This window comes from Blennius ocellaris (assembly GCF_963422515.1).
Source record: "Blennius ocellaris genome assembly, chromosome: 2".
NCBI classification, from domain to species: domain Eukaryota; kingdom Metazoa; phylum Chordata; class Actinopteri; order Blenniiformes; family Blenniidae; genus Blennius; species Blennius ocellaris.
Genome location: NC_137651.1, coordinates 10,546,654 through 10,571,212, shown reverse-complemented (window position 1 = coordinate 10,571,212; position 24,559 = coordinate 10,546,654). Strand labels below are relative to the sequence as shown.

General features: G+C 39.3%; 1 protein-coding gene across 1 annotated transcript; it reads right to left on the bottom strand.

Moving 5' to 3' along the window:
* Positions 1-10,079: 10,079 nt before the first annotated feature.
* LOC308137345 (prolactin-releasing peptide receptor) lies at positions 10,080-14,002 on the bottom strand (the record flags this gene model as incomplete). Its single annotated transcript, XM_080505997.1, has 3 exons — positions 10,080-10,313; positions 12,386-12,783; positions 13,552-14,002. The coding sequence occupies 3 exons, from the start codon at positions 14,000-14,002 to the stop codon at positions 10,080-10,082; spliced, it is 1,083 nt and encodes a 360-aa protein (XP_080362123.1).
* Between the last annotated feature and the right edge of the window lie 10,557 nt (positions 14,003-24,559).

Here is a 24,559-nt window from a genome sequence, read left to right as displayed (position 1 = left end):
AAATGTTTTCCTTGAAGTACAAACAAAATAAAATGTAAGATTTAGCTCAAAACCTATTACACATACTGAAAACTGATTACTTGCAACTACAGAGTGTTTGGTACTGACTTTATAATTGGCAGAAATTGTCAACACAGTTTCATTACCGACTTTAAAATATTCCCTCGTATTGACCCGGTCCTCGAGGATACCTCGGTGTGGAGCCCCCCTGAACTATCCATGGTTGTGGAAAATTACAGGAGATTGTTTGCCGTCTCTGCTGTTGGCCAGTCAGTTGAAATGTTACGGTTAGAGTGCGATGTCTGTCACACAAATGATCTTTGTAAGCGTACGTGACGTATGTTGGTTTACGCGGTCACTACAGGTTAATAAAGAAGTAGGCGGCGCTTCTCTTCTGGGTTTTGATGGAGAGTGACCACAGCGCACCTGTGTTCAGAAAATGTCTCCTGCGTAACTTTGTTTACCGACAAGTAGTTAAGCCCGTGTGTGTGTAGTGATGTCTACGTCGGCTGGACCGTCCGGGGAGAGCTCCCGGACACCGAGGGAGACAACCGCTGCAAGGGATTCAACAGTTACAGACTGAGATACAACCTGTATATTCTGCTCACCTATTACCACCGGGGGAAAACAACAAGTGAACAACAGAGAAGTTTTCTTCTATGGTGACATAACCATTTTCTGTGTGGTTATGTAGCCCTGTCTGACCTGTATCTACCTCCAAAGGGTGAAGAAGCTGAGGGACTCAGGGTGAAAGTTTTGAAACTAAATCCCCCACCTGTCCATGTGTTTTCCTCATGCTGTAGATAAAAACTGCAAAAGGAGCAAATTTCTACTTGGCTATGAATGTTCTTCAAAAGGTCAGATTGGATCGTTCTTCGGCAGTCAGGTAACAGGACAATTATTTTAATAATTTTTTCCCCCCTAATTTGTTAAACATCATCTGTTAAGAGGAATTAAGAAAACAAGTAAAAATGTACCAAATGTACTAACTAGCTAACTAACTAACTAACTAGATCATCGAGCCTTCTTCCTGTTGAACATGACTCTAAAGGCAGGCTTTTTTAATTTTTTTTAATTTTATGTGTAGCTAGAGAATAATAAAATAATGTATATTTAGTGCTCATGCTCTGTCTTTAGATTAAAGATTAAATCAGCTTTTTGAGAGGGAACAAAGACTGGAAGTAGCCTTTCTTAACATGCCTTTTCGTCACCCTGCTATTTCCCCACAGAAGTCTGATTTTGAAACATTTGAAGACACATGAGTGGAAAATGCGGTTTGAGTGCATGTCTAAAAATGTTAAAGTGCAGTCAGCTATAAAATCAAAGTTGCACTCCGCCACCCTGCGGTATCAGGTCCACAATATTAAACTTCCATTTTCTCTAGACTCAGCTTTTAATGAGTGAAGTCAGGCTGCAGCCGGACTCTGGGAGATCAATACAGTTTCATTGATTAGCTGTCATGACTCATAGTTCTATAATGCAGGGTAAATCGAAGTACATACAGGAAGCAAGCTATTTAAAGACATTATTTTTAGTTCAGTCACATATTGTGATATGAACGCAACAGCCTCATTAGGAATCAACTTTTCACTTCCTCTATTATGACAAACAATCACTGTTTATTACGTCATGTTATTTGTGAGTTGCCGTTCTCCTGCCACTTCTTCAGTGAGGCAACAAATCTGGATAATCAACTCAATTGGTCCTTAATTTCTGAGGCATCAATGTTTGCAAGAGATGCAAATCCACACAGGTTTATTACAATTGATAACTCACAAACAACAGGTAAGACAAGTCTTGAACTTTGTTTTGTATTTATGACAGTGACATCCTATATACAAAAGTTGCTGAACTTTGTGCTTTTTCTTATCATCCACTTGACCAGAAGTAGGTCAAATACATAGTACAAGTACTTTGTTACTATTGTAATGTGAAGATTTGGTGGTCAGCTGACTTTTATTAGGAGGTTGGAGACAGTTTCTGGGTTAGTCTTTACTTTAGTTAACGTGTGTTTCCTGTTTGTGTTTCCACGTCATTGATCTTGTCTGAACTAACTAATGAACAATTACAAAGTTTCAATTTATTTAAAGATGTCTGAAAATTCTAAATGTAAATTCAATCAGCCACCTAACTCTGTTAGGAATACTTCAAATACATAATACATACAGTTCATAGGTACTTTTGTTTCCTTCTACAGTACAAACAACAGGTTTGCACTTACCTGGTGACTGGGAATCGTCTTATACATTTGTGTCCTGTACAGGGTGTACACCGCTGATACAACTGACGGAAAGAATAATGAAAACAAAAATCACATCTTACTCATATATTTGTTGGGTTTCTTGTGATAACTTAGATGTATTTGGTTGATATTTCTCCTTCTGTAGCAGTGCAAAATTGCGTTTTAAGTGGATCTGATTGATGCTCCAAAGGTTTGATCAAGAAATTCAAAAGGCAGCTTTTCTGAATCGGTAATAGTTGGTTGTGCCTCAAGTTGCCTGCAGATCATTGCTCGCTGTATGGCTCTGCCTGATGGTAATACCTCTACTAAGTGAAAGCTTCAGAAGTCAGATTGTTATTCTCAGCAAAGAGGAGCTTTCTCAGCATCAAATCATGACGAGATTCACGATTTCTGAGGGGAGAGTCTAAAACACTTTGTGGAAATTGGATCAATTTTATCTGAAGCAGCACTGGCTACAAAAGTGACCACACGCCACCAGAGGATCAATTCATCCAACTTTCTTCACCAAGAGATTGAAAATCCATGCTTTATAACAGAGTTTAATACAAAAGGAACAGAAGACTAAGACTTGTGAGACTCCAAAGAAAAAGTGGCTATGGATGAGTGGGAACCAATGAACCACTTCTTGTGTTTAGAAACAAGACCAAGCACTTAGATGTTAGTATTTCACAGTGGATGAACATTTAAAGTTCCACTTATGGGTAAATTTAAGATGTATAAAGAAGTGAAAAAGTAAAGATGTCTCCGTCTGTCAAAGCCAAAGGGACAAATTCAAGATTCAATAGTGTGACTGGGGCTGTTCTTGTTTAAATCCACCAAGACTAATGTGAAATATTGGGATTATTAAAAATTTCAGAGTATACAGTATATTTTCTGAATATATGTAACCCTCAAGTTGAGCATTCATCCATCTTCTATACTGCTTGCGAAATGGGGTGAAGTTAACATTGGAATTAAATATAGCAAGGAGCAAATCATTGATTTTAGATAGAACAATGACATGCCACAAGAAAGCATAATTCACAACAAAAGATTGAAATTGTTGGCTTCTACAAATATCTTGGCACTGTGATTGACTCACAGCTTAAATTTGACATGAACACTGAGTTGATTGCCAAGCGGGGTCAACAAAGAATTCATTTAATGTGGAAACTAAATTCTTGTAATATCTTTGACATAATTTTATGCACATTTTTCTTTTATTGAATACCTTTCAAGCGTTTCTTTTACTTGCTAGTGTAAGGGGATCCTTCAGACGTCCTTCGTTCCCTGAGCTATTTAGCTCCCATTTTAAATGACTTTTTAAATGGCATTGAAAAGACTTTATTTTGAATTTTTGGGGGGGAACAAGGCGTCATCCATCCATATTCTACACTGCGCACTGCATTGCTCACCGGAGGGTCAGTGGCTGAAGCTGATCCAAGCAGCTGGAAAAGGGCATACAGCTCTGGACTAATTCCCAATCCATCAGAGTGCAGACACAGAGAGAAAGGCATAGACTAGGACCCATTTACACCAAATTAGATGCTGTAATTCACATACCATCTGTTGAACTGTGAGAGGAAATCAGCAAACATAGTAGAATATGCATCCTCCTCCACACAGATGTATGATGTAATTAGTCAAATCAGACAATTTTCAGAAAAGTACTCCTTTAAAATGCATGAAGCTAATTTAGTCACAAGCCACTATACCAGATATAAAAGTTCAAATACTTGTCTATGCTAATAGCTAAGCAGCCAACCAAATGGCACCAAGTCAATGTATTCAAGCATGGAGACCTTCTCAAGTCAAATCAAGGTGATGTAATCATAGTATAGTTGTTGGTGTCAGGTGTCTGAGTATTTCAGAAACTAGTATTTTACTGTGATTTTCATTCACAACTATCTCAACGGTTTACAGAGAATGAAAAGAAAAACAATCAGTGAGCCGCATTTCTTTGAGCAATAACATCTTGTTACGGAAGACCATGTTTTGACTGTCTCAGAACACATGAAATATTCAACCTGGTGATCAGTTGGTGAAACACGGAGTACAATTCATGCACATTGAAATTAGATAATAGAAGACTGATGGTCTCGATGTCTGCTAGTCTGTTACATTTAGATGCTCGGGTCTGAAGTTTGCAGAAACAACTTGGAAACATTGTTGTGATTTATGGCTGGTTATTAGCATTTAAATTACTGTAAGTAATAGATTGCTGAAAGTAATGAATCACTGGGGGGAGACGCAGCTTTGCGTCTTGTTCCCAGGATCCCCCCAAAAAAAGGGAAAAGGAAAAGAGAAAAAGTATCCAAATTGTGTTCTGCTCGTCCAGCGGGCTGAACCTCGGTTTGATTCTGTGGTCCACTTTGTGCTCGCTCGGTAGTCAGGATGAGAAGTGATGAGCAGTCAGTTGAAAGGGGGTTTCACAGAGTTTGAATTTCGGACATTTGCAGTGTCCGGGTCGGGTTCGACCAATGAGTGGTTGGAAGCGAGGAGCCCTGCAGTCACTTCATAGTTTCTATTGGTCCCCAACCTGGGGGTTGTGGTCCTCAGGGTTGCCGTCCTCCCCCATGCTGTTTTATTACCTTTCTATTGTTCCCGCTGTCAGCAGTGTGCCATCCTCTAACAGATACCACACCATGTCAAGGAGCTCCAACTACCTCAAACCTCTTGTTTTTTAATTGATGATAAGTTCACTGGACTTGAAACACTTCTCTAGTCACCAGAACACCTTTGGGAGGCAGTGGAATTGAAGATCCATGTCATTAATGTTCAGCCGCTTAATCTGCACCGGTAGCATGTCAACCTGCACTTAAAGGAACATTTTCAGCTCCTTGCTGAATGTATGCCAACAAGAATGAAGGCAGTTCTGATTGTGTATAGGGCTCCAACCTATTAGTAATAAGGTGAATATAATATTTTGTCTGGCAAGTGTATGTGACCCACTGTTCTAATACATTGCAGAAATGTTGTATGTGTTGCAATATGTGACAAAATCTGGATTGAGACTGCAGCATTTATTTGCTTCTATTTGTCTCTACATAAACATACAAATTACTGTCAAGGTGCCCACGTAGCTCATCCAATTCTGATGTTGAAGCTGAAGTGACACGAACCCCACATTGCAAAAGCTTGGAGTTAAAACTCTCAAGTCCATCCCAAAGAAAACACAGATGCTAAATTCATGGTAGATGTGAATGTGTGTCATTATGAGTTATTGGGATTTGCACACTGTCGAGCCGGGACTATATCCATTCCTGGAACCCAAACTAGTAGAAAGTCAGATTGTTGAAAATAAATTGGAAAGTTGCCGCAATTCCAATAAAATGTCCTAAAACTAACATTAACTCTAAAGTTTTATGAAATTATCATGACTTCCAGACAGAATAATTGATTGAATGCTTTTCTGCACAGCTCATGTTTTGCCATCTGAGACCTCTCAGGGCTCATTATGTGTGCACGCTAAAACAAATGTACCACTTTCTGTACCCACGGTTTCAATTCAGGAAAAGAACTAAGAACTGAACATACCATTTTATACACAAGCACAAAGTCATCGCCTGGTTCTTCATACATCTCCAAGCTTTGACACATACGTGTGTCTACTATGTACACAACAGCCAAATCCAAAACTGGATAGACTTTTTTTCTATTTCTCTCATCGACATTCATGAAACTCAAAAACATAATATAAGATTTTTACAATGACAATTAAGCAATTTAATTGACTTGCATGAGTCGCTGAGTGATTTATTAAAATATGTAACTGGACAGCAATTGTCATGGAACTCAGTCATGGAAATGATGTTATAAAAGCAACTCAAAACATTAATCTAGTTTGTCTACTCTGTTTTACCCTTTATTGCATTACTTTGCATTACTTTAGCAACCTGCTGTTACTCAAAACACAAGGTCATTCAGTGGGTCTGAATTTTCACTGTGAAAAATGAAGTTTATGAAGTTGAACTGGTTAAAAGTTCATCCAAATAACTTAAGTTATGTTGAAGAATGCTTTTAGCTCACACATTTCCACAGTAAGGTATGAAATGTTGGTCCATATGCTGCACATACATTTTGGTGTGTTTGAGTTAAATGTTAAAGTTAAACTTGAGGGTTAAACCAATGTTTTCGACTGCACATGTTCGTTGATGGCCGTGATGATGCATGAATCACCAGTCTAGCAAAGGATTTATAAACTGATGACAACAAAGCAGCTGATATAATACAAACAACCAACAAGTGGGTAAGAGGAAATAGCTCTTACGAAGGTCAACTAATGTATTCTCTCAAAGCAGCAAATACATTTCATTGTGAAGACACTAATATCAGGGTTATGTTCTCACTAACAGCCAAGCTGACTGAAGATTGCACTAAAAAAAAAAAAAAAAAGCATAGAGTAACTATGTAACAAAGTAACCTCTAAAAAAGGTGATTTTTTTAAACTTCAGGAATAAATTAGTTGCATATGAATTTGACAGTATAGATATTTGTTACATTTTAACAGCTTATTGTGTTTGAATGCACGTGTACATTTATGACAGGCTTGTCATGACAGCAGGCTCTAAGAGCAAGAGGAATAATACTCCATGATTGAAGTTTACACACACAATGTCATCACTCTGCCACAAAAAAAAGAAAGATTTTTCCTGAGTGGTCAATTTTTTTAATGACGAGTAATCACTCTTATGCTGGCAATATGCAGTGCAAATGCTGTTGCACCCACCTAATAAAAGAATAATTAAAATTGTGTTTTTGTCAAGTGAATAAAGATATAAATCAGAATCTGTATCAGAATCACTTTATTAATCCCTGGAGGAAATTCTTTGACATAGCACCACATAGAAGGAAATGGATAATTTAAGTAAAGTCAAATAAGTAATTAAGTAGTAATTAAGTAATTAACGACCCATATATACAAAGCTCAGAAGTGATGATGGAGCAGAGCAGCGTGAGTTTAACACGCAATACATCACACACTATTTACAAGGAGGACTTATGGTTCTTATTGCCACAGGAATGAAAGATCTCCTGTGGCGCTCTGTTGGGCACTTAGATGGAATGAGTCTGTCGCTGAAGATGCTCCTGCTGCTGACCAGGACATCATGGAGGGTGAGAATCATTGCTCACACTGGACCTCAGTTTGGACCTGATCCTCCTCTCTGAGACCACCTGTACAGAGTCCATCTCCACCCCCACCATGTCGGCAGTCTTTCTAATGAGATCGTTGAGCCTGATGGTGTCGGCCACCCTCAGCCTGCTGCCCCAGCATGCAACAGCAAAGAGGATAGCACTCGCCACCACAGAGTCATAGAACACCTGCTGCATAGTGAGGCAGATGTTGAACGACCTCAGTAAATAGAGGCGGTGTAGGCCCCTCTTTGGGGTGGGGGAGGGTTAGGCACCCAGTTCCTCCCCAAGTCCACCACCAGATGGTTCTGCTCACACCAAGTCAACCCCGCTGATACGTCCAACTACTGCAGTCATCTGAGAACCTCTGGAGAGATGTCTGTGCTGTAACTGAAGTCCATGGTGTAGAAGGAGAAGAAGAAAGGAGAGAGGACAGTCCCCTGAGGGGTCCCGGTGTTGCTGACCACACTTCCTGACACACTGTCCTGCAGGCGCACTGACACCGACACTGACACCAACACTGACACTCAGCCTGGTTGGCAATAAGTTTTTACAACACATTATCAACAACAAAAAAGATCCATTACACATATTTCAACAGGTTGCTATGATGAAAGTTGTGAAACAGAAGAAGGTTGGCAGGACAAATTCAGACAGCAATGTACATCTAGTGATATTTGTATCAAATTGTAACAACAGTTGTTGTACTGCTCACTTATGTTAGCACACTGTGGATCCAAATCCAGTTGAGGGGAAATGTTCACATCACATTGTTTGCAGATTACTGCTGGCTGCATCACAACTTGCTCCTGCACAGTGACAAAATTGCAGTTTTTCTAAACACAGTACAACAATTTGGCCCTATTGTGTGTGGGGCACAAAGCATTGTGGGGAGGATTTGAAATTCGTCTTCAGAACTACAGAGTGGCGAAAAGTAAAAGGACCACAGACCTTTTAGGGGAGAGCTTCAAGACAAACCTCCTGCAGTTTAGAGCTAAATACAGTCACAAGGTTTACTTCAGGCTCCCTGGAAACAAACAACATAATGATCTGATCGTTTGAAGATGACAACTGGCATTATCAACACTGGCTGTGGAGCCGGGGTTTGCCTGCTGGAATGAAAGCCACAGTGTTTTTGCCAATGAGCAACAAAAGCAAACAGAATGTATTTTGGGTATTTTCCTATAGGTTGATTGGATACTGGACACACATGCCATTCAGAGTGATACAGTCAGAATGGAATTCATCAGGGGGTGGAAGGAACTACCATTTTTGTGGTTGGCACATCATTGCCTTCTGCTGAATCATTTTCATTTTGTGGAAAGATATTTCACAGGAGTCCTGATTGAAACACATCAAATTATTGATTTTGAAATCCAAGTGAAGCTCCCAACTCATACTCTAAACACTTGTACAGTCTCAAATATTCATTGATGTTTGACTTCCTGAGGAATTTCGCCTCAAAGATCACAAATAAGTTCTTTTGGGATCCACAGAGAGTAAAAATCAACACACACATATTAGTCAAGTCAAATGGGTCTGTTCTTTTATACGTACTGCAACTTATTGGGCTTTTCTTGAAATGTGTATTTTAATCCAATAAACAAGACTTTTAATCTCCACTTCTTTATCATGAAAAGAAGCGTCAGTTAAAACTGAAACTCTCAACAATAAGTAACAGAATTAATGCTGCTTATGTACAATTTAGGACACATTAGTCAAATCCCCAGTGAGTTTTAAGAGCACATTCTCAAAAACTGACTTGATATTATTAATCACACTTAACTAGAGCTCAGTCAGATTGGCAGCCACACATTGATGGTTATGGATGACTTTATTTTCCGTGCTGTGAATATTAAGTCAATTGTTGGGTCAGTCTTGTTTTCAAGACAGGACGAAAGCAATGACTATTAATGAAGTGACACCTTTATTAACTTAGCATTAAACAAGTGATAACTAAAGCAGTTGGATGATGCCATTAAAGCTTTGTACATAAGACAAACACAAGTACAAACAAACATTTCTATTGCACGAATGAAACATTCGATTATAAAGCCACGTTGTAACCCTACTTTGTTATATCACTATAAATAGCAACAAATATGTATTTCAATATAATTCACATCATTTGGATGATGTACTACAACATAGACATAATTGACTTAGATAATTAGATTTTGAAACACAGACTTCCATTAGGACAAACTAAAACAAATATCTTCTGCACGTTTCCTCCTCTCGGCCTGTACTCTTGTCAGCTGTGAGGAGTTCAGCGTTCGGTCAGTTCCTCCAAGTGTTTAGCGTTTATATAGAACCAAATGCTGTAACCACTGAAACCGCCCCTCGTGTCAGCCTCGTGCATAAGTCTGCGAGAGACATCTTAAGCCAGAAGCTTCTGTTTATGCCTTGGCTTGCCTTTTTAAAGCGGCAGGATCTGCTTAGTGTCTTCTCCAGCAGCTCCTCCGTTCAAGAACAGCACCAAAATCCAGATGGAAACAAAAAAAAAATCTGTTTTCTTCAGCACTACAACAAGCATTATACAGCCTGGACTGGATTTCCTTCTTTGGGTGTTTGGTTAAAGATAACTTCTTTTAGAGCTTCCCTCTGGTGAAACTGGAGACAAGAAAAATGTATTTGTGTCACAAAAAGCTGAAAGAGCATGGATGAGTCAAATAGATATATATATCATTGTCTTGTATCCTCACTTCAGATATTAACAGTGGTGTCACAGTCCAGGTCTGGATGTTGCCCTCTCCACCATTCCACTCTCATGGTTGCGGCATGGACAGAGGTAGCCCTTCAGGTGCATGCGCACCTTGCTGTGCAGCGAGGCGTATATGAAGGGGTTGTAGCACGCAGAGCTCATGGCCACTAAATGACAGCAGACCTGTAGAACATTTATGTAGCGTTTTCCTATGATATGAAAGTTTGGGTCCAAATCCAGCAACAGGTTCAGCACCTGCATAAAAACATTAAAAGAATGTTAAACTTACTTTTAGCAGAATTTCTGATAAAAACAACAACAATATGTTCAAGACTTAGAAATGAGCAGGGTGTATTCTGCACAGTATGCCAGGCAACTGCAGTGAGAGACTTACAATCACATCGAGGGACCAGTTAAATTCGCAGTATGTACTGAAATAAGTGTGAAGCCTAACACAAATACCTCTTATAGCAACAGAGCAAACAACTAGGTCACTACAATGGCTCCAAATGTGAAACATATAAACTACCATTTGAACATTTTACTAATTGTAACAAATATGGTGCTAGTAAAAAATAAAATTTTCAAAGGTTTTTGGTTTTCTGCTATTTTCATGTGAGAGTCACTTGATGTGGCTGCACGGTGACAGTGGTGAGGGCCATCGCTTGGGGCATTTGTGTGTGTGTGTGTGTGTGTGTGTGTGTGTGTGTGTGTGTGTGTGTGTGTGTGTGTGTGTGTGTGTGTGTGTGTGTGTGTGTGTGTGTGTGTGTGTGTGTGTGTGTGTGTGTCTGAGCAAGACCCTCAGGCTCCCCCTGAACGCTGCTCTGAGTGGCTGCTACTGATTGGTCAATTTAGGAAGGAATTTTCCCTCTGAGGATTAAAAAAGTGCAATAAAACTAAAACTAGAATGGCACTTAAGGTGCTAAGTACAGTACTTTGCTCTGTCTGCTTGTTTGTACAATAACACCACATCATGAACTCTCCACTCTCCTTCAATTAATGAGATGAGGAAATTCAAATATCATGGCCATTTGCATGGCTCATTGTCAACACATTTTTCCCCCAGTTGCATTAAAATGATGATGCGCTGTCTTGATAGATGATGCATGAAATGCAATAATCTCATGGGCAATTAAAGTGTCATGTTTGTGTCGCTTCACTGATTTCATAATTTCCCAATAGTTATCTATAGAAGAATGTGAACTTGATGTTAAGGGACACTATATGTTGAAGATGAGAAGGGGATAGCCGAGTACTGGCCAACCAGTCAGAGACCAAGAGCCACAAAAATGACCCTGGTACTACAACGAGCCACATCATACACACATGGACTTACACTTGAACTTCCTCTCTCAGACAAACACAAAATGACAATATTTTTTTTTTTTGCCATATATATTTATCTCACACAAATAATACCCACAGTCCTATACTACCCCTCCTCTCTCTCTCTCTCTCTCTCTCTCTCTCTCTCTCTCTCTCTCTCTCTCTCTCTCTCTCTCTCACACACACACACACACAAAGAGAAGTCCCTTTCCCACTCTACAAGAAATGTCCTGTGTTCTGCTACTTTCACTTGACGCTCGATATTTCTACCTGCTATTTTTCTGTATTTGAAATTGCATTGCAGGACAACTCATGTCCTCTCATGTGCAGTACAACACCTCTTGTCTCTCTCGCTCGCTACACTTCCGTCTGTTACATTTAAGGGTTACACTCACTCACCTCTTTTTCTGAAACTGTATGACGTAGTTACACAACCCTTGTGAGAATAATGACCCTCATCGATTCACTAATGATCTAGTGGTAGTGTCCTTCACACTAAGGTCTAGGGTTTGATTCCTAACAGAGACATTTTTCCTTGTTTTTCTGGTCATTTATACCCCCGTTAATGGGTCAAAGCTGCACACTGACAGGCAAAAAGCTGCGTGTTTCTCGTGAGCTGAAGGTTGTCCACCCCGATCGAGTATGCTGGTTTCTAGTCTCGGGTCTAGATGTCTTCCTTGGGTGCATTAGAGATTATGGGGGGGAGCAAGGCTTTACCTGGTCTCAGGTCATCACAATAGATTTGGTCCTCTTAAAAAAAAATGTGTAATGAGATAGTACTTTTTCAGAATTCAGAGTAGGCCTGGGAAACCATTTAATATTTGTTTTAGAAGGCTCTCATTTTTGTCGTTGTTTTTGGGGGCTATAGTGCAGGCGTCTGCCAGTAGTTGGCCTCATGTTGGTAAAACAGAGATCAGAGAGGGAGTGTGCAGGCTTCCGAGTGCCACTTTGTGGCACTCGGAAGCCTTTTCCAAGAAAATAAAAGATTGAAAACCAGTCACCTGAAGAGGAAGCCAGCACAAGGCAAAGGCGAGCACTGAGGCCACCAGCAGCAAAAAGGTCTTTTTCCTCCTCTGACTCCAGCGCTGCTGACTGTTGGATGGCTCTCCGGGTACCGAATAGCGTTTCAGGCTAATGGTGATGCCACAGTAGGATACACTGACTGACAGCAGCGGGATCATGTAGGTGGCTATGAGAATGAAGCAAGAGTAAAGCAGCCGCAGGTTTCCACTGTTAGGCCAGAATTCCTCACACACGACCAGGTCAATGCCGGTGGGTCGCAGGTCCAGATAACGTGTGTAGAGAGAGGGCGGTGCCGCCAGGGCCAAAGATAAAAGCCAGATGCCCAGAGTCACTGCACCACAACCCCAGACAGAGATTCTCCTCCGGATTGGGTGAGCTGGGAGAAGTGAGGGGGAAAAAAAAGCAGTCTTGAAATCTTACATAAATTACATTTTATTACAGACCACCGGTGTTTAAAAAGTGAGGACAGCACCCCCCCCCCCCCCCCCCCCCCCCCCCCATATAGCACCCAATTGGTCCCCAACATTCACAACTCAAATGCCAGATTTACTAATGTTTTCTAAAAAAAAAAAAAGTGTTGAGATCCAAAAGGGATAAAATCTTTTGAGTCAAATCTGTTGCACAAAGAATTCTGTTCTAAAAACATGTTTCAATAAACTCAATAGGTTTTTATGTGATTTGGCCCTATTCACACGACAACATCATTTCATGTAACTGCATTGTTTCGGGCCGATCATCCACACGGCACTGCGTTTTAGGAGCCTGAAAACCAGGTCGCTTTCAGAACAAGTTCCAGAGTGGAGAAATTTTAATACGGCATTGACGTGTGGATGGCAAGATGCACATTTGCTGAAAACGATGATTCCACCCCTATATTGTCTTCTCTGTTTTTAATGTATCTCTGAGGCAGAGCCACAACACCACCTAAAGGCTGAGAATATGTACTACATCATTTTGAGAGTCGTTTTCATAGTGAATGCCCGCCCCACACTGTGAAAACCACTGTGATAGAACAAAAATATAAATTTCCCTCGGCATGTTATTAGCATTATTATGTGGACAATTGTAAAATATTGCAAATATACTGAGTGTACATGAGCTTGTCATTAGCTGTTAATCATTACAAAACATTTTGGTATTTTACCTACTACGACGTAGCGGTCCACCGCAATGGCAGTGAGCGAAAGCACTGACGCAAACACTGTGGCACATTGAAGCAAGGGGACCAAATGACAGAGGGGTCTTCCAAAAGCCCAGCCATGGCTGTCAAAGGCATAAGATACAGTCAGTGGAACACAACTCAAACACATCAGCAGGTCGCCAGCTGCTAGATTACCAATGAAAATGTTTGTGGCGTTGTGAAGTTTCTTGTCAGCCAAGATGCAGGCCAACAGGAATAGGTTTCCAACAACAGCTACGACCACTATGATGCTGTAGAGTGGCAAGAACAGAGGTTTGAATCTCTGGAGAACCTCCATGCCGATAAACGAATCCAAGCTGTGGTTCAGTCCTTTGATGTCTTCAAGCTTTTCTTGTCCAATTTCATGGCTGCTGTTATGACTCACGCTGAAGTCTTTGTCCATGAGAATGTCCATGTCTGTGAAAGTCAAATGGGAAAAAAAATGCAATAAATACTGAATCACAAAAGACAACAGGATTAATCAACAAGGAATAAACATTATGCCACAGCAACCACTGTCAAAAAAAAAAAAACTTAGACAAGTGAGTTTCTTCAAATTCTTTACATTACATTTTGAAGCTCAAGAGAATAAAAAGCACAGTACATCGTGGAACGGTAATGAGATGTTTGCGGTGGCAACGTGGACAGATTCAGGTTATTTTACAAGCTTGACATGCACAGTGTTTTGGAAATGAAAGGAAAATTTGAAGTACCTCAACAAAAAAAGAAAAAAAAATCTTATTATTGGGAGAACATGAAACCTTCATACTGTACACTAGACAGTGAACCAGCAGATTTGAACCGGAATTATTGTTGCTGTAATGCAATAACGCTCACCACGGCATCCCCGTGCCTTCTGCTAACAATGTTTGATTATAGAATACATTTTTTTTGGTCAAGATTAGTCTGAATTAGGCTGGATTTAATTAGGGTTGCATAGTCATCCAGTGGTTGGACCTGTTGGCCAACGGAGTCTGTCTGTTTGGCGCTTGTACGACGTCCCAGATGGACCAGCCTTAATGCTTAGACTGGTGACACTCTCTCTCTCTCTCTCTCTCTCTCTCTCTCTCTCTCTCTCTCTCTCTCTCTCTCTCTCTCGCTCTCTCTCTCTCTCTCTCTGTCTGTAGATGTGGCTGCACGGTGACAGTGGTGAGGGCCATCGCTTGGGGCATTTGTGTGTGTGTGTGTGTGTGTGTGTGTGTGTGTGTGTGTGTGTGTGTGTGTGTGTGTGTGTGTGTGTGTGTGTGTGTGTGTGAGTGTGTGTGTGTGTCAGCGTCTCCTGGCAACCCAGCCATGCAACTCTGACTTAGATAAAGTGCAAATAGATGACTGCTGAATGCAGTATGTTTATGTTTATGTTTATGTTTATGTTTATGTTTATGTTTATGTTTATGTTTATGTTTATGTTTATGTTTATGCTATGCTATTGACGTCACCAGACAACTTTTGATCTTCCAGAAACTTAAAAAGTGGAAATTCTTCAGCAAAACCCCAGGCATATAAAGATTCAGTTCCTTTGGTTTCGAAGCAGATGGATTTACAATGGAAATCAGAGATGATGATAGCCTCCAGAAATCACAGTTTAAAAAAAACTAAGTGAGCATTGTGTCTGAGTGTTCAGAGCATTTCATAACCACAAGAGGCTTATCGAAGTATATCTACACTTTCCCCCAACCTGACAAAGCATCTCACATTTATTCTGTTTCTTCTGTCAAAAAGCTTAAAAATTTAATGACCATGTTTGTTCTCTGCACTTTCAGCTGGTATTGCTGTGAATCTACATAAAGTGATCATATCACATTCCTCGATATTTTTAATTAAAAATCCTTTGAAATTGTTTTGACAGTGACTGACTGTCATCTTAAATTAAGTCTCTTATCTTATCTCTCCATACCAAAAGCCAAGAAATCTAAAAAAAAGAAGAAGCTATAAGACAGAAAGATAAATCTATGAAGACTCGAGGTTATCGTTTACCCTCCCAACAATTTCACAGATATGCTTCATGCTCAAATCTTCATGAGTTGTTTTGACTGTGACTCAGGACGCTGAGCCTACAGTAACATTTCTGAAACTTTTTTTTTTTTAATGGACAGGGGGACTAAGTCCAAAAACAGGAAAATAAGTTATATAAATCATAGCTATTAAAAAAAAAAAAAAAATGACAGGCTGAAACGACGGGCAATTTTTGTACGTTGGTGCCTTCAGATGCATCACACAGTGAGAGCTTATATATCCTGGTGCCTGTCCCTCCCTCTTGCAGGCAAGTCTGCTGTGGCTGAGTTTAGTCAGTAGATATTTGGTGCCAACAGCCATAAAACAATTATCAGGTGGGGAAGTTTCTCAAACAATCTCCTCACTACGGATGTTCTCTGTGAACCCTGACCCTTTTCTTTCTTCTGTTTTTTGGACTCATGCTTTTGGACTGACCTTTTGGATTACCCCTTCGCTCAGTCTGAACTTTCAATAAACTCTTTGAAATTTGATCATTTGTACGACTCTGCTTTTGGGTTCGCCACATGAAAAATGTTTGCCTTTTAGACCTGTCTTACAAACATGACCATAGTTGTCAACAGAAAGTAATTGCGAGATTCCACCTTTCCAGAAAAGAAAAAAAAACCCAAATAAAGCAATTTGAAAACCTGATGATGATCAATATTTAACATCTAGTCTTCTAAAACTTTTAGTTATAACTCTAATACTTTGACACATAACACATTTGTGTGATTTCAAATTAAAGGGAAGAGCTGGTAAAGTCAGATGTGCTTTATTATGTGGTATTTCAGTTGACTTTCCTCCTGTTGCAGTTGAACATGATGAATGTTCCTTTCGTCAGCGTGGCCTTTTAGTTTTGGATGTTAATGAAACTGAAACAGTAGCAGCACACCAAATGACTGCCTGCCCTGAAAATGACTTTCAGATGTCCATGAAGCTTTTGTTAATGTCAGCATTCCTTTATTTTGAAAACAAAATGCTGACCTTTAAGGTGGAGGGGGTCTCCAAGGAACAATCTGTCAGCCCGTTTTTGTGATTTGATTGAAAACAAAAGTCCAGGGCACTGATTATCTCCAGGCATATCGAAACAGATTTCCGTCATTTTGAATAGACCTCCTGTGTGGAGAACAAGCTGTAAGTAGGTCAGATATTTGAATGGTGGTCGATATGGTCCAGAATAGTAAAGATCTTTTTGATTCAAAGTGCTCCATTCCCTGGAGGTTTGGGAATTCTGTGGGTTTCTCCAGCACTTGTATGGTTTATAGTGACTCCAATGAACTGTTTAATAGATTTTCAGTGCCAATGAATAATCTGAAAGTAATCATCGCTACACTCTCATTTTACGGTCCAATCACTGACACCAATTTCCGGCTTTTTTTCAATTAAACTTTCCTCAAAGTTTTAGATTGACAGATTTACTTTTGCAGAAATAAAAATAGGGGATGTAAGTTAGGAACAGAGATTAAATAAGTAATATTGATTGGAAATTAATGTTTGAAAGTTTAAATGGCGAGAGAGAGAGAGAGAGAGAGAGAGAGAGAGCGCAAGAGAGAGGGAGAGCGAGAGAGGGATATTCATTTTAATAATTGCAACTAAAAGCAGAATCGGTTCAGTGGAAATTAACAAAATATTGATGACACCTTGTGATTCGTTACATGCTGGTATATTCACCCATGAAACTCAAATACAAGATAAATGATAAACACGTTTAAATCATTAGTAATGTTGTTGAAGTGATTATGACAAAAAAACATGCTCAGGATATAAATTAATAGGAGTTAAACATATTTGAAAATATTGAATCCCATTATTTACAATATTTATCATTGTAAAAGATAGAATGTGCTTGTGTAATTGTGTTGTCTATGATCCATTTGATTTAACCACTCGCTAGAAATAAATCTGTTCATTGATGATCCTTACAGGAAAGTTAATGGATGAAAAAACATCACACACGTTACAATTGTGATTCTCCCATCAACTGGCGCCATTCCAGGTGGTTACTGGGTTTCATGATTCTCCAAAGTTAAAAACCGTCCAATGATGTTACACTCGGTCAGTGTTGTTCAAGTTGTTCTGTAAAAACAAATCAAGGCTGTTTCACTGGTGTCTGATTCGTTCTGAGCTCACTCTGTTTACCCCCCTCAATTAATCTCTGTGAAGCTCACTTGCATATCAGGTATTCCAGTGACTGACAGAGTGAAAGTAGTGACTGTGGCATTATTACACTATGCCTCTGTTTATCTTACCTAACTCGCATTTCCATACATTTGGTAGATACATCCTCCTGCCAGTAATTAAGTAAAGGAAACATTATATGTTGACAAGTAGAATAACATTAAATTTACAGGCTCAGCGAGTTAAGGCACTATCGTTGTCAGAGGAATTGTTTGACCATGTGTGAAAATTAAGTGCGTATAAATTTGGCCTTAAGTAAACATGCTGCCATTATGGTGTTGAGAGGTATTTCCTCCATTGGCGGCTCACAACTTTTTAATCATTGACTTTATTATAAGATCTTTTCAATTTGACCCCTTATTTTTAGTCTTCTAATCATTTGGAATCTCTTCCTTTTCTTTAATTTTTTTTTACATTTTTTATAGGAAATTCAGATTTATTCACCTGTAATGTATACATGTGTTTAATAACTTATTTCACCAACACATCCAAATATTTGGTATAACATCTCATCTCAACAAATATGAACATGATACTGTTTACGGCAAAAACCCTCACCGTCCATTTTGTGTGTGTGGTGTCAGTCACAGGAGTATTCTCAGTTTATTAACTGGAAAAATACACCTGAAGCAAATGTATAATCTATATGCATGGCATGGCCTACTGAGAATCTTCATAAAGATGTGCAGTAACATTTTGTTGAGAGAATACTGGATGTGTAAATTCCACTGTGTAAATCTGTATGTCTCTATAGTATTTTTTTTGCATGTATAACATCACAGACATCCTTTCAGCCGTGAAATTGTTAGTATTTTTTTTTTCTGGAAAGGCTAGCTGAATGTGTTATAATTTTGTGCACAACATTGACCTGTGAGCCACGTGTAACAGAATGAGCATCTACTCACTGATTGAATACACTTTAGGAAAGCCACTTTCCCAGGTCTTTTGTTTGCTGTGGGAACATGAACAAGGACATTTTTTTTCGGGGTGGGGGGTGGGGGGGTGGAGGGGGTCTCCAAGGAACAATCTGTCAGCCCGTTTTTGTGATTTGATTGAAAACAAAAGTCCAGGGCACAATATATTTTCTCTCAGTAACACTGTGCAGCGATGAGTCATCTGTTCATGCATTTTCGGAGATACGGCTTAATCCATTTGGCTTGTTTGGGTACTTTTGTCTCACTAAACTAATGTCGAGGAGGCTAGCCATCTCTGAGTCAAGTATTTTCAGCTTCTGTTAATGCTTCAGACAGCTTCCCACTTTTCACAGTCCTTCTTTCTCTAAAGTCGAGCTGTCAACAAACATGACCTTAAACAAACTGTTAAGGTAAAGGTGTGCACATGGAAGCAAATAGCACTTAGCCACTCATTTGTGGTCATCTTTAGAGGAAAAGGAAAGTCACATTTCATGACAGTTCATTCAGCTTTATTGGGGTGTTTTACCAAGATTCACAAAGGTCAACATCATGTCCTGAGAGAGGAAAGTAGTATAACCTTTAAGAGCAGTCAGGCCTGAACCTTCATCTTCCATCACTTACGAGCATAACTTATGGTTAATGGTGAAAGATTTTTTTTGTCTCCCATGTCTCCCATGCCTTTTATAGTACCCAACATTTTTGCATCTCTTGCACCTTAATAAGATTAAGTATTGTGATGAAGTAATATGGCTAAATTATACATTCAATATGTCATAAACCTCTTGATTTCTGAAGCCACATTTAGAAAAGTTTCCCTCTCTATGTTTACAAAAAAATCTTTATTGACACACACCTGCATATACACCTGGTTCAGCGGTACTATGAACATACCAAACCTGTAGGGGGCAGTGTAACAAGAAGCATGAAGCCATGATAGCCAATCAGAATGGTGGGAAAAATAAATGACGTCATGAATTGTAACATAAATCGCTATCTACTAATCATTAGATGCAAACGGCAACAAAGAGTTTTTTCTTAATCTTCACTGTGGTAGGATTTTTGAGGATTTTTTGTTTGTTTATTTATTAATTAATTCATTAATTTATTCGACTGGGACAATGCACATTAATGAACCATCAGAGGCAAGTTTGCAAATGTGGCAGGTTATAGCAAAACTGCAAATTTACATCTGTAGTCCCGATGCAGGTCACACAAGCAACACAATGTATAAAAGAATATAAAACACAATATAAAAACTCATCATTTGTGGTGATTCATAGCTGGGTTTATGTGTAAATGCAAGGTTCAAGAGAACTATCACCGTTTTTTAAATACCTGGGTACGTGTGAACGTGGCCCAAGTATTTCCATCTCACAGGACGAGTAAATTGGTAGAGTAGTTTTTGGTTCTCTATCATTTATTTCTGTTTTATACGCGTGTGACACAGAAGCTGACCTGTCAGCACGGTTTGCACGAGTCTAATGAGATGATTGTGCTTGTGAGGAATAAATGTAATTGAGTGATTTAGTCTATGAAATTGAGAATAAAATGATAAAATGGACATTATTTTTATAGTGCAGTTCATCCTTTATATAGAAATTATAGATATGGTGCACTAAATGTTATTTACTGAAATAAAATTACTTTGATAGGCGTATTAAAGATTCATGACTGTCAATACACAGCAGGGAAATTATATTCTTGCATATTTTATGTCACTGCAAGTTTCATGAGATTATGCCTCTTTGATAAGTGGGAGTTTAGTGAAACAATAGCCTACTTGTTTGTCATAGAAGAAATGTTTCAGATCATGTTAATTCTAAAGCTAAAAGTCAGAAGCGCTTTTGACAAAAAATTAAAGTAATTAGCACACTGAAGCTTCAGTAGACGTACTAATTCCTGAGCTACAGATCTATTGCAATGGCATATTATTGTATGACTTGCTTCTCACAGCTGTGGCTGCCAAGTGTGGCAGCTTATTTAAATGTTTTCACTATAATTTTAACATTTGCTAGTTATATTTTATTAAAACAAATGAAAACAAACAATTAATAGCAGTGGGAAGATGAATAAGCTTATTAAATCATCCCCACTCTCCAGTCCATCTGTTTGCATTGCAGGATTTCTTTTTTCAACCAATCATACGCTCAGAACTTTAATACATTTAAATAACCACAAAGCAAAAACAAATAAAGTAACCAAGAAGGAAATAAACTTTGTAATTAGGATCTCCACTGGAATGCTGAACACTGAAATCTAAAATTGCCATTAAATTGTTTTACCACAGGTGTCACTTAAACAGTCCAACTTTATCAAGGTGTGGCTCCAGTGGGATGTGGAACGGTAGAGTTTTTACATGTCTTCACAGCAGGAATAAATTAATCAGATGGTTGGTAAAAACCTGATGCATGTGGTTCCCCTCCAGTTATTTGAAATGTGTTTTGCATCGGCACAATCAAAGTGAAGGACATGTTATGAAATTACCAAGTACTCTGCAGCTTGGACCCTCTGCGACTCAGACAGAAATGCGTGTTAATTGTGACACACGTGTCAATAATCAACCACACGACTTTGTTCATGGTCCCATCTGCGTCCTCACAATTTACCTTATATAACAGCTTGGAAAGAAATCCCAAGCTTGCCTAGTAACACTGTTGCCATGGCCTTTGTGGAAACCATCCAGACCCTGTAGCTAATTTGTGAAGCGTGATGAGAATTGAGAACCCTCAAAATGCAAAACAGCAAGGACGAAGCTTGATCACTGTCTCACCGTAGTCTCTCTGCTCTTTAGTCATGTTTTTATTTACATTTACCGTCATTGCTTTTTCTTGACCCTGCTGACATTTTTTTGTGATGATAATTTTTACAACTCCGGGAATTCAGAATTTCTCAGATAGCTGTGTCATGAGGAGAGGGTTGGAAGCAGATGTTAGGCAAATATGAGACACAAATGAGGTCAAAGGTGATCATGCAATTCTGATGAGGTGACTAATGGTATCCCTCATTATTTAGATCGAGGATGCCAAGTCCTGCCAGTTCCGCATGCTGGCCGTTCACACTTCACAGGTCTCTGAGTGTCATTGCAACTTTGAAAAGCACGTCTTCACTGCTCTGCCATCTATTCCAGTAAGGATATAAATACAAACCACATCCTGACTTAAGGTGTTTAAGGTCACACCAATGAAGTTTGACTCCACATTTATGCCGCTCATTTGTCTGCAGGGCTGATAATCAACTGCTATCTAAATGTGATTATTGTTCGCTGACCCTCTCATGAAGGGAGGTCAAATCCCCGCTAATAGCATTACCTCTGTCAAGAAACAGCCCAAGATGTGTAAACACATAAATGTGAACATTTTTTTCCGAGGGGAGGGAAAAAAAAGTGTAATTCTAAATCTAAAACCTAAATTCTAAAGATGTGAGTAAAGATGAAGACTTTTTTTCATTCGAACTGTAAAATCTTCTTAGATTTGACATTAATTATGCACCAACTACAATTTAACAATATACTCAATTTATGCATGTCCGAATTGTGTACAATGTATAAATCAGACATGATTTTTTTCACCTAATTTATTTATTTATTTTTCTTTAGATATGTGGGTTTAATATATCGGGGTATAAGAAGCTTTGCCAAAGAAAAGGGCTGATAGTATTTAAACATGGCTCAAATTTACCATTGGTAGTCGGGAAAACAATACGAAGGAATGTGAAAACTAATGCTCACCATGTCAAGATGGATTATTTACATACTAATTCTTATTACATTTACCTTCCAGAGTAAAGATTTTACGAGGTTATTTTCTGCAGGGTGCAGTGAGCAGACATACGTCTATAAAGGGGGAAAAAATCAGTTTACTTGAATGACTCTTTTCTCTGCCCTTTTATCCTTATACCTCTTCAAAATGTTCTTTTGTAACGACATGGTTATTAAACGTAGTAGTAGTGCCACCCCCTCCTCTTTTTTTCACATGCATATATGCCTGAAGGCACCATGAAACAAAAGTTGTGTTCACCCTGATCTTGTTGGGAATGACATCCTTATATGAATGGACACTGCTTTTACTTTGACACACATTCAATGACAGATGATCTCATAGCTTCATGAAACACAAGAAACATGAGCCTGCAAGAATCTCTTATGGTGTACAGCAGATCACACGTTAACTGATGAAGTGTAATACGGAGTAAATCTGTGTGACTGTGCTCCTATAACATATTCAATACCAGATAGACACTGTGAGAGGGATAACATTTGAAACTACTACTATAACATTTGTCTTTCAGTGACACATACAACATAACCAATTTATGAAAACACAATTTGTCGTATGGCTTTAAGCATGTTTCGATCATTACTACTAATTGAATAATACTACCTTAATTCCTCAAGAGACAAATCACAAATCCACTCTCAAGATGTAATTGTGCTGCATTTTACCACACAAAGGAAAAAATTACAGCGAATAACTCCTGCACATCTTGTGTCACGATGCTCGTGCTGCCTGGCTGTTGACTAATGCTCCCTATAAGACCCACATGTCAATGTGCTGACTGCCAGACCGCCCCCAGAGCTGCTAATTGGTATTCCTCTTAATTTGGGCTACTATTATTGCACCATTTATCATCACCACTAAGTTATTAGCAGCCTTTTCCTTGTGGTGCCATATGACTGTCAAGCCTTGGTGTGTTGGCAGATTTCCACCATATTTACAAGACAATATCTGGGAAACATGATGTAGTAACTGACAGCTAAATAAACCTTCTGATTTCAAGAGGTATGGAAATTACAGTAATTGTGCTTCTTAATTATGTGCAATTAAATGTGGCACAATTGAGGCGGTATTGTTTGTGTATTTTTCCTCCAGGAGTATAAATGTCACTGCATGTATGAATTAGAGCGCAAGAGTGAAAGCATCTTACCTGAGCAGTCAGGCAAGCTGGAGAAAATCACTGAGGTTCTTCGTCACTTCAGCAAATAAACTTCTGTTTCTTCTACTTGTCTCTCTCGCCTCTTTTCTTCACCTCATTTACTGACAGATGATCGTCCTGAAAGATACAAATAATCCAGAATGGAGTGAGGAGCCAAGCAGGGAGATGGTGTTTCTCACTCAGCACTCAATGAGAGTGACAGAAGGAAAAGAGAGAGCATGAGGGAGAGAGAGAGAGAGAGAGAGAGAGAGAGAGAGCGGGGGAGAAAGAGAGAGAGTGAGAGAGCGAGAGAAAAGGACCCACATAACCTTTCTACCTCAAGATCTTCTCAAACTGAGCCCTCCCACCAATTTTTCTTTATTTTGTTTCCATCCGCACACCGAGCATGTACACAGAGACATGCACACATTTCCTTTCCAGCATGCTGCACTGACTCGCAGAGCCAACCTGTTGTTTGGCCTCAGGCAAGAGGACAGGCTATTTCTTCATTTGCTGTAAGAACGCAGTTTATTGCCTGCAGGTAGCCGCACATGAGAAGGAATGATGGACAAAATGCCGAACAAGGACCAAATAATGATTTTGCCCCACAATTGAAAAAAAAATGCAGGTATAAGGTGCACAGAAAAGAACAACTAAGACAGATGCATACTACATCATAAGACAGTCCAAAAATCTTAAGTTTAAATTCACATATTTGTGTCAAATATGAAACACACTGGTGAAAGCATGTACTGTATTGCCATGTGATGTCCCTCCGCCGTTTGTGCTTTACCAGTGTCTGAGAAGCCCCTGCTGAAAAATCGACAGCAGCTGCAGTGAAAGCAGCATCAAATGTGATATTCAGACTGCTTCTCTATTCTCACCCACACCCTCCATGCCCTCTCCGCTCTATCACCCAAACCCCCTCCCTCATTCACCCTCACGCTTTCTTTTTTTCAGGCAGAGGGCAGCCCTTT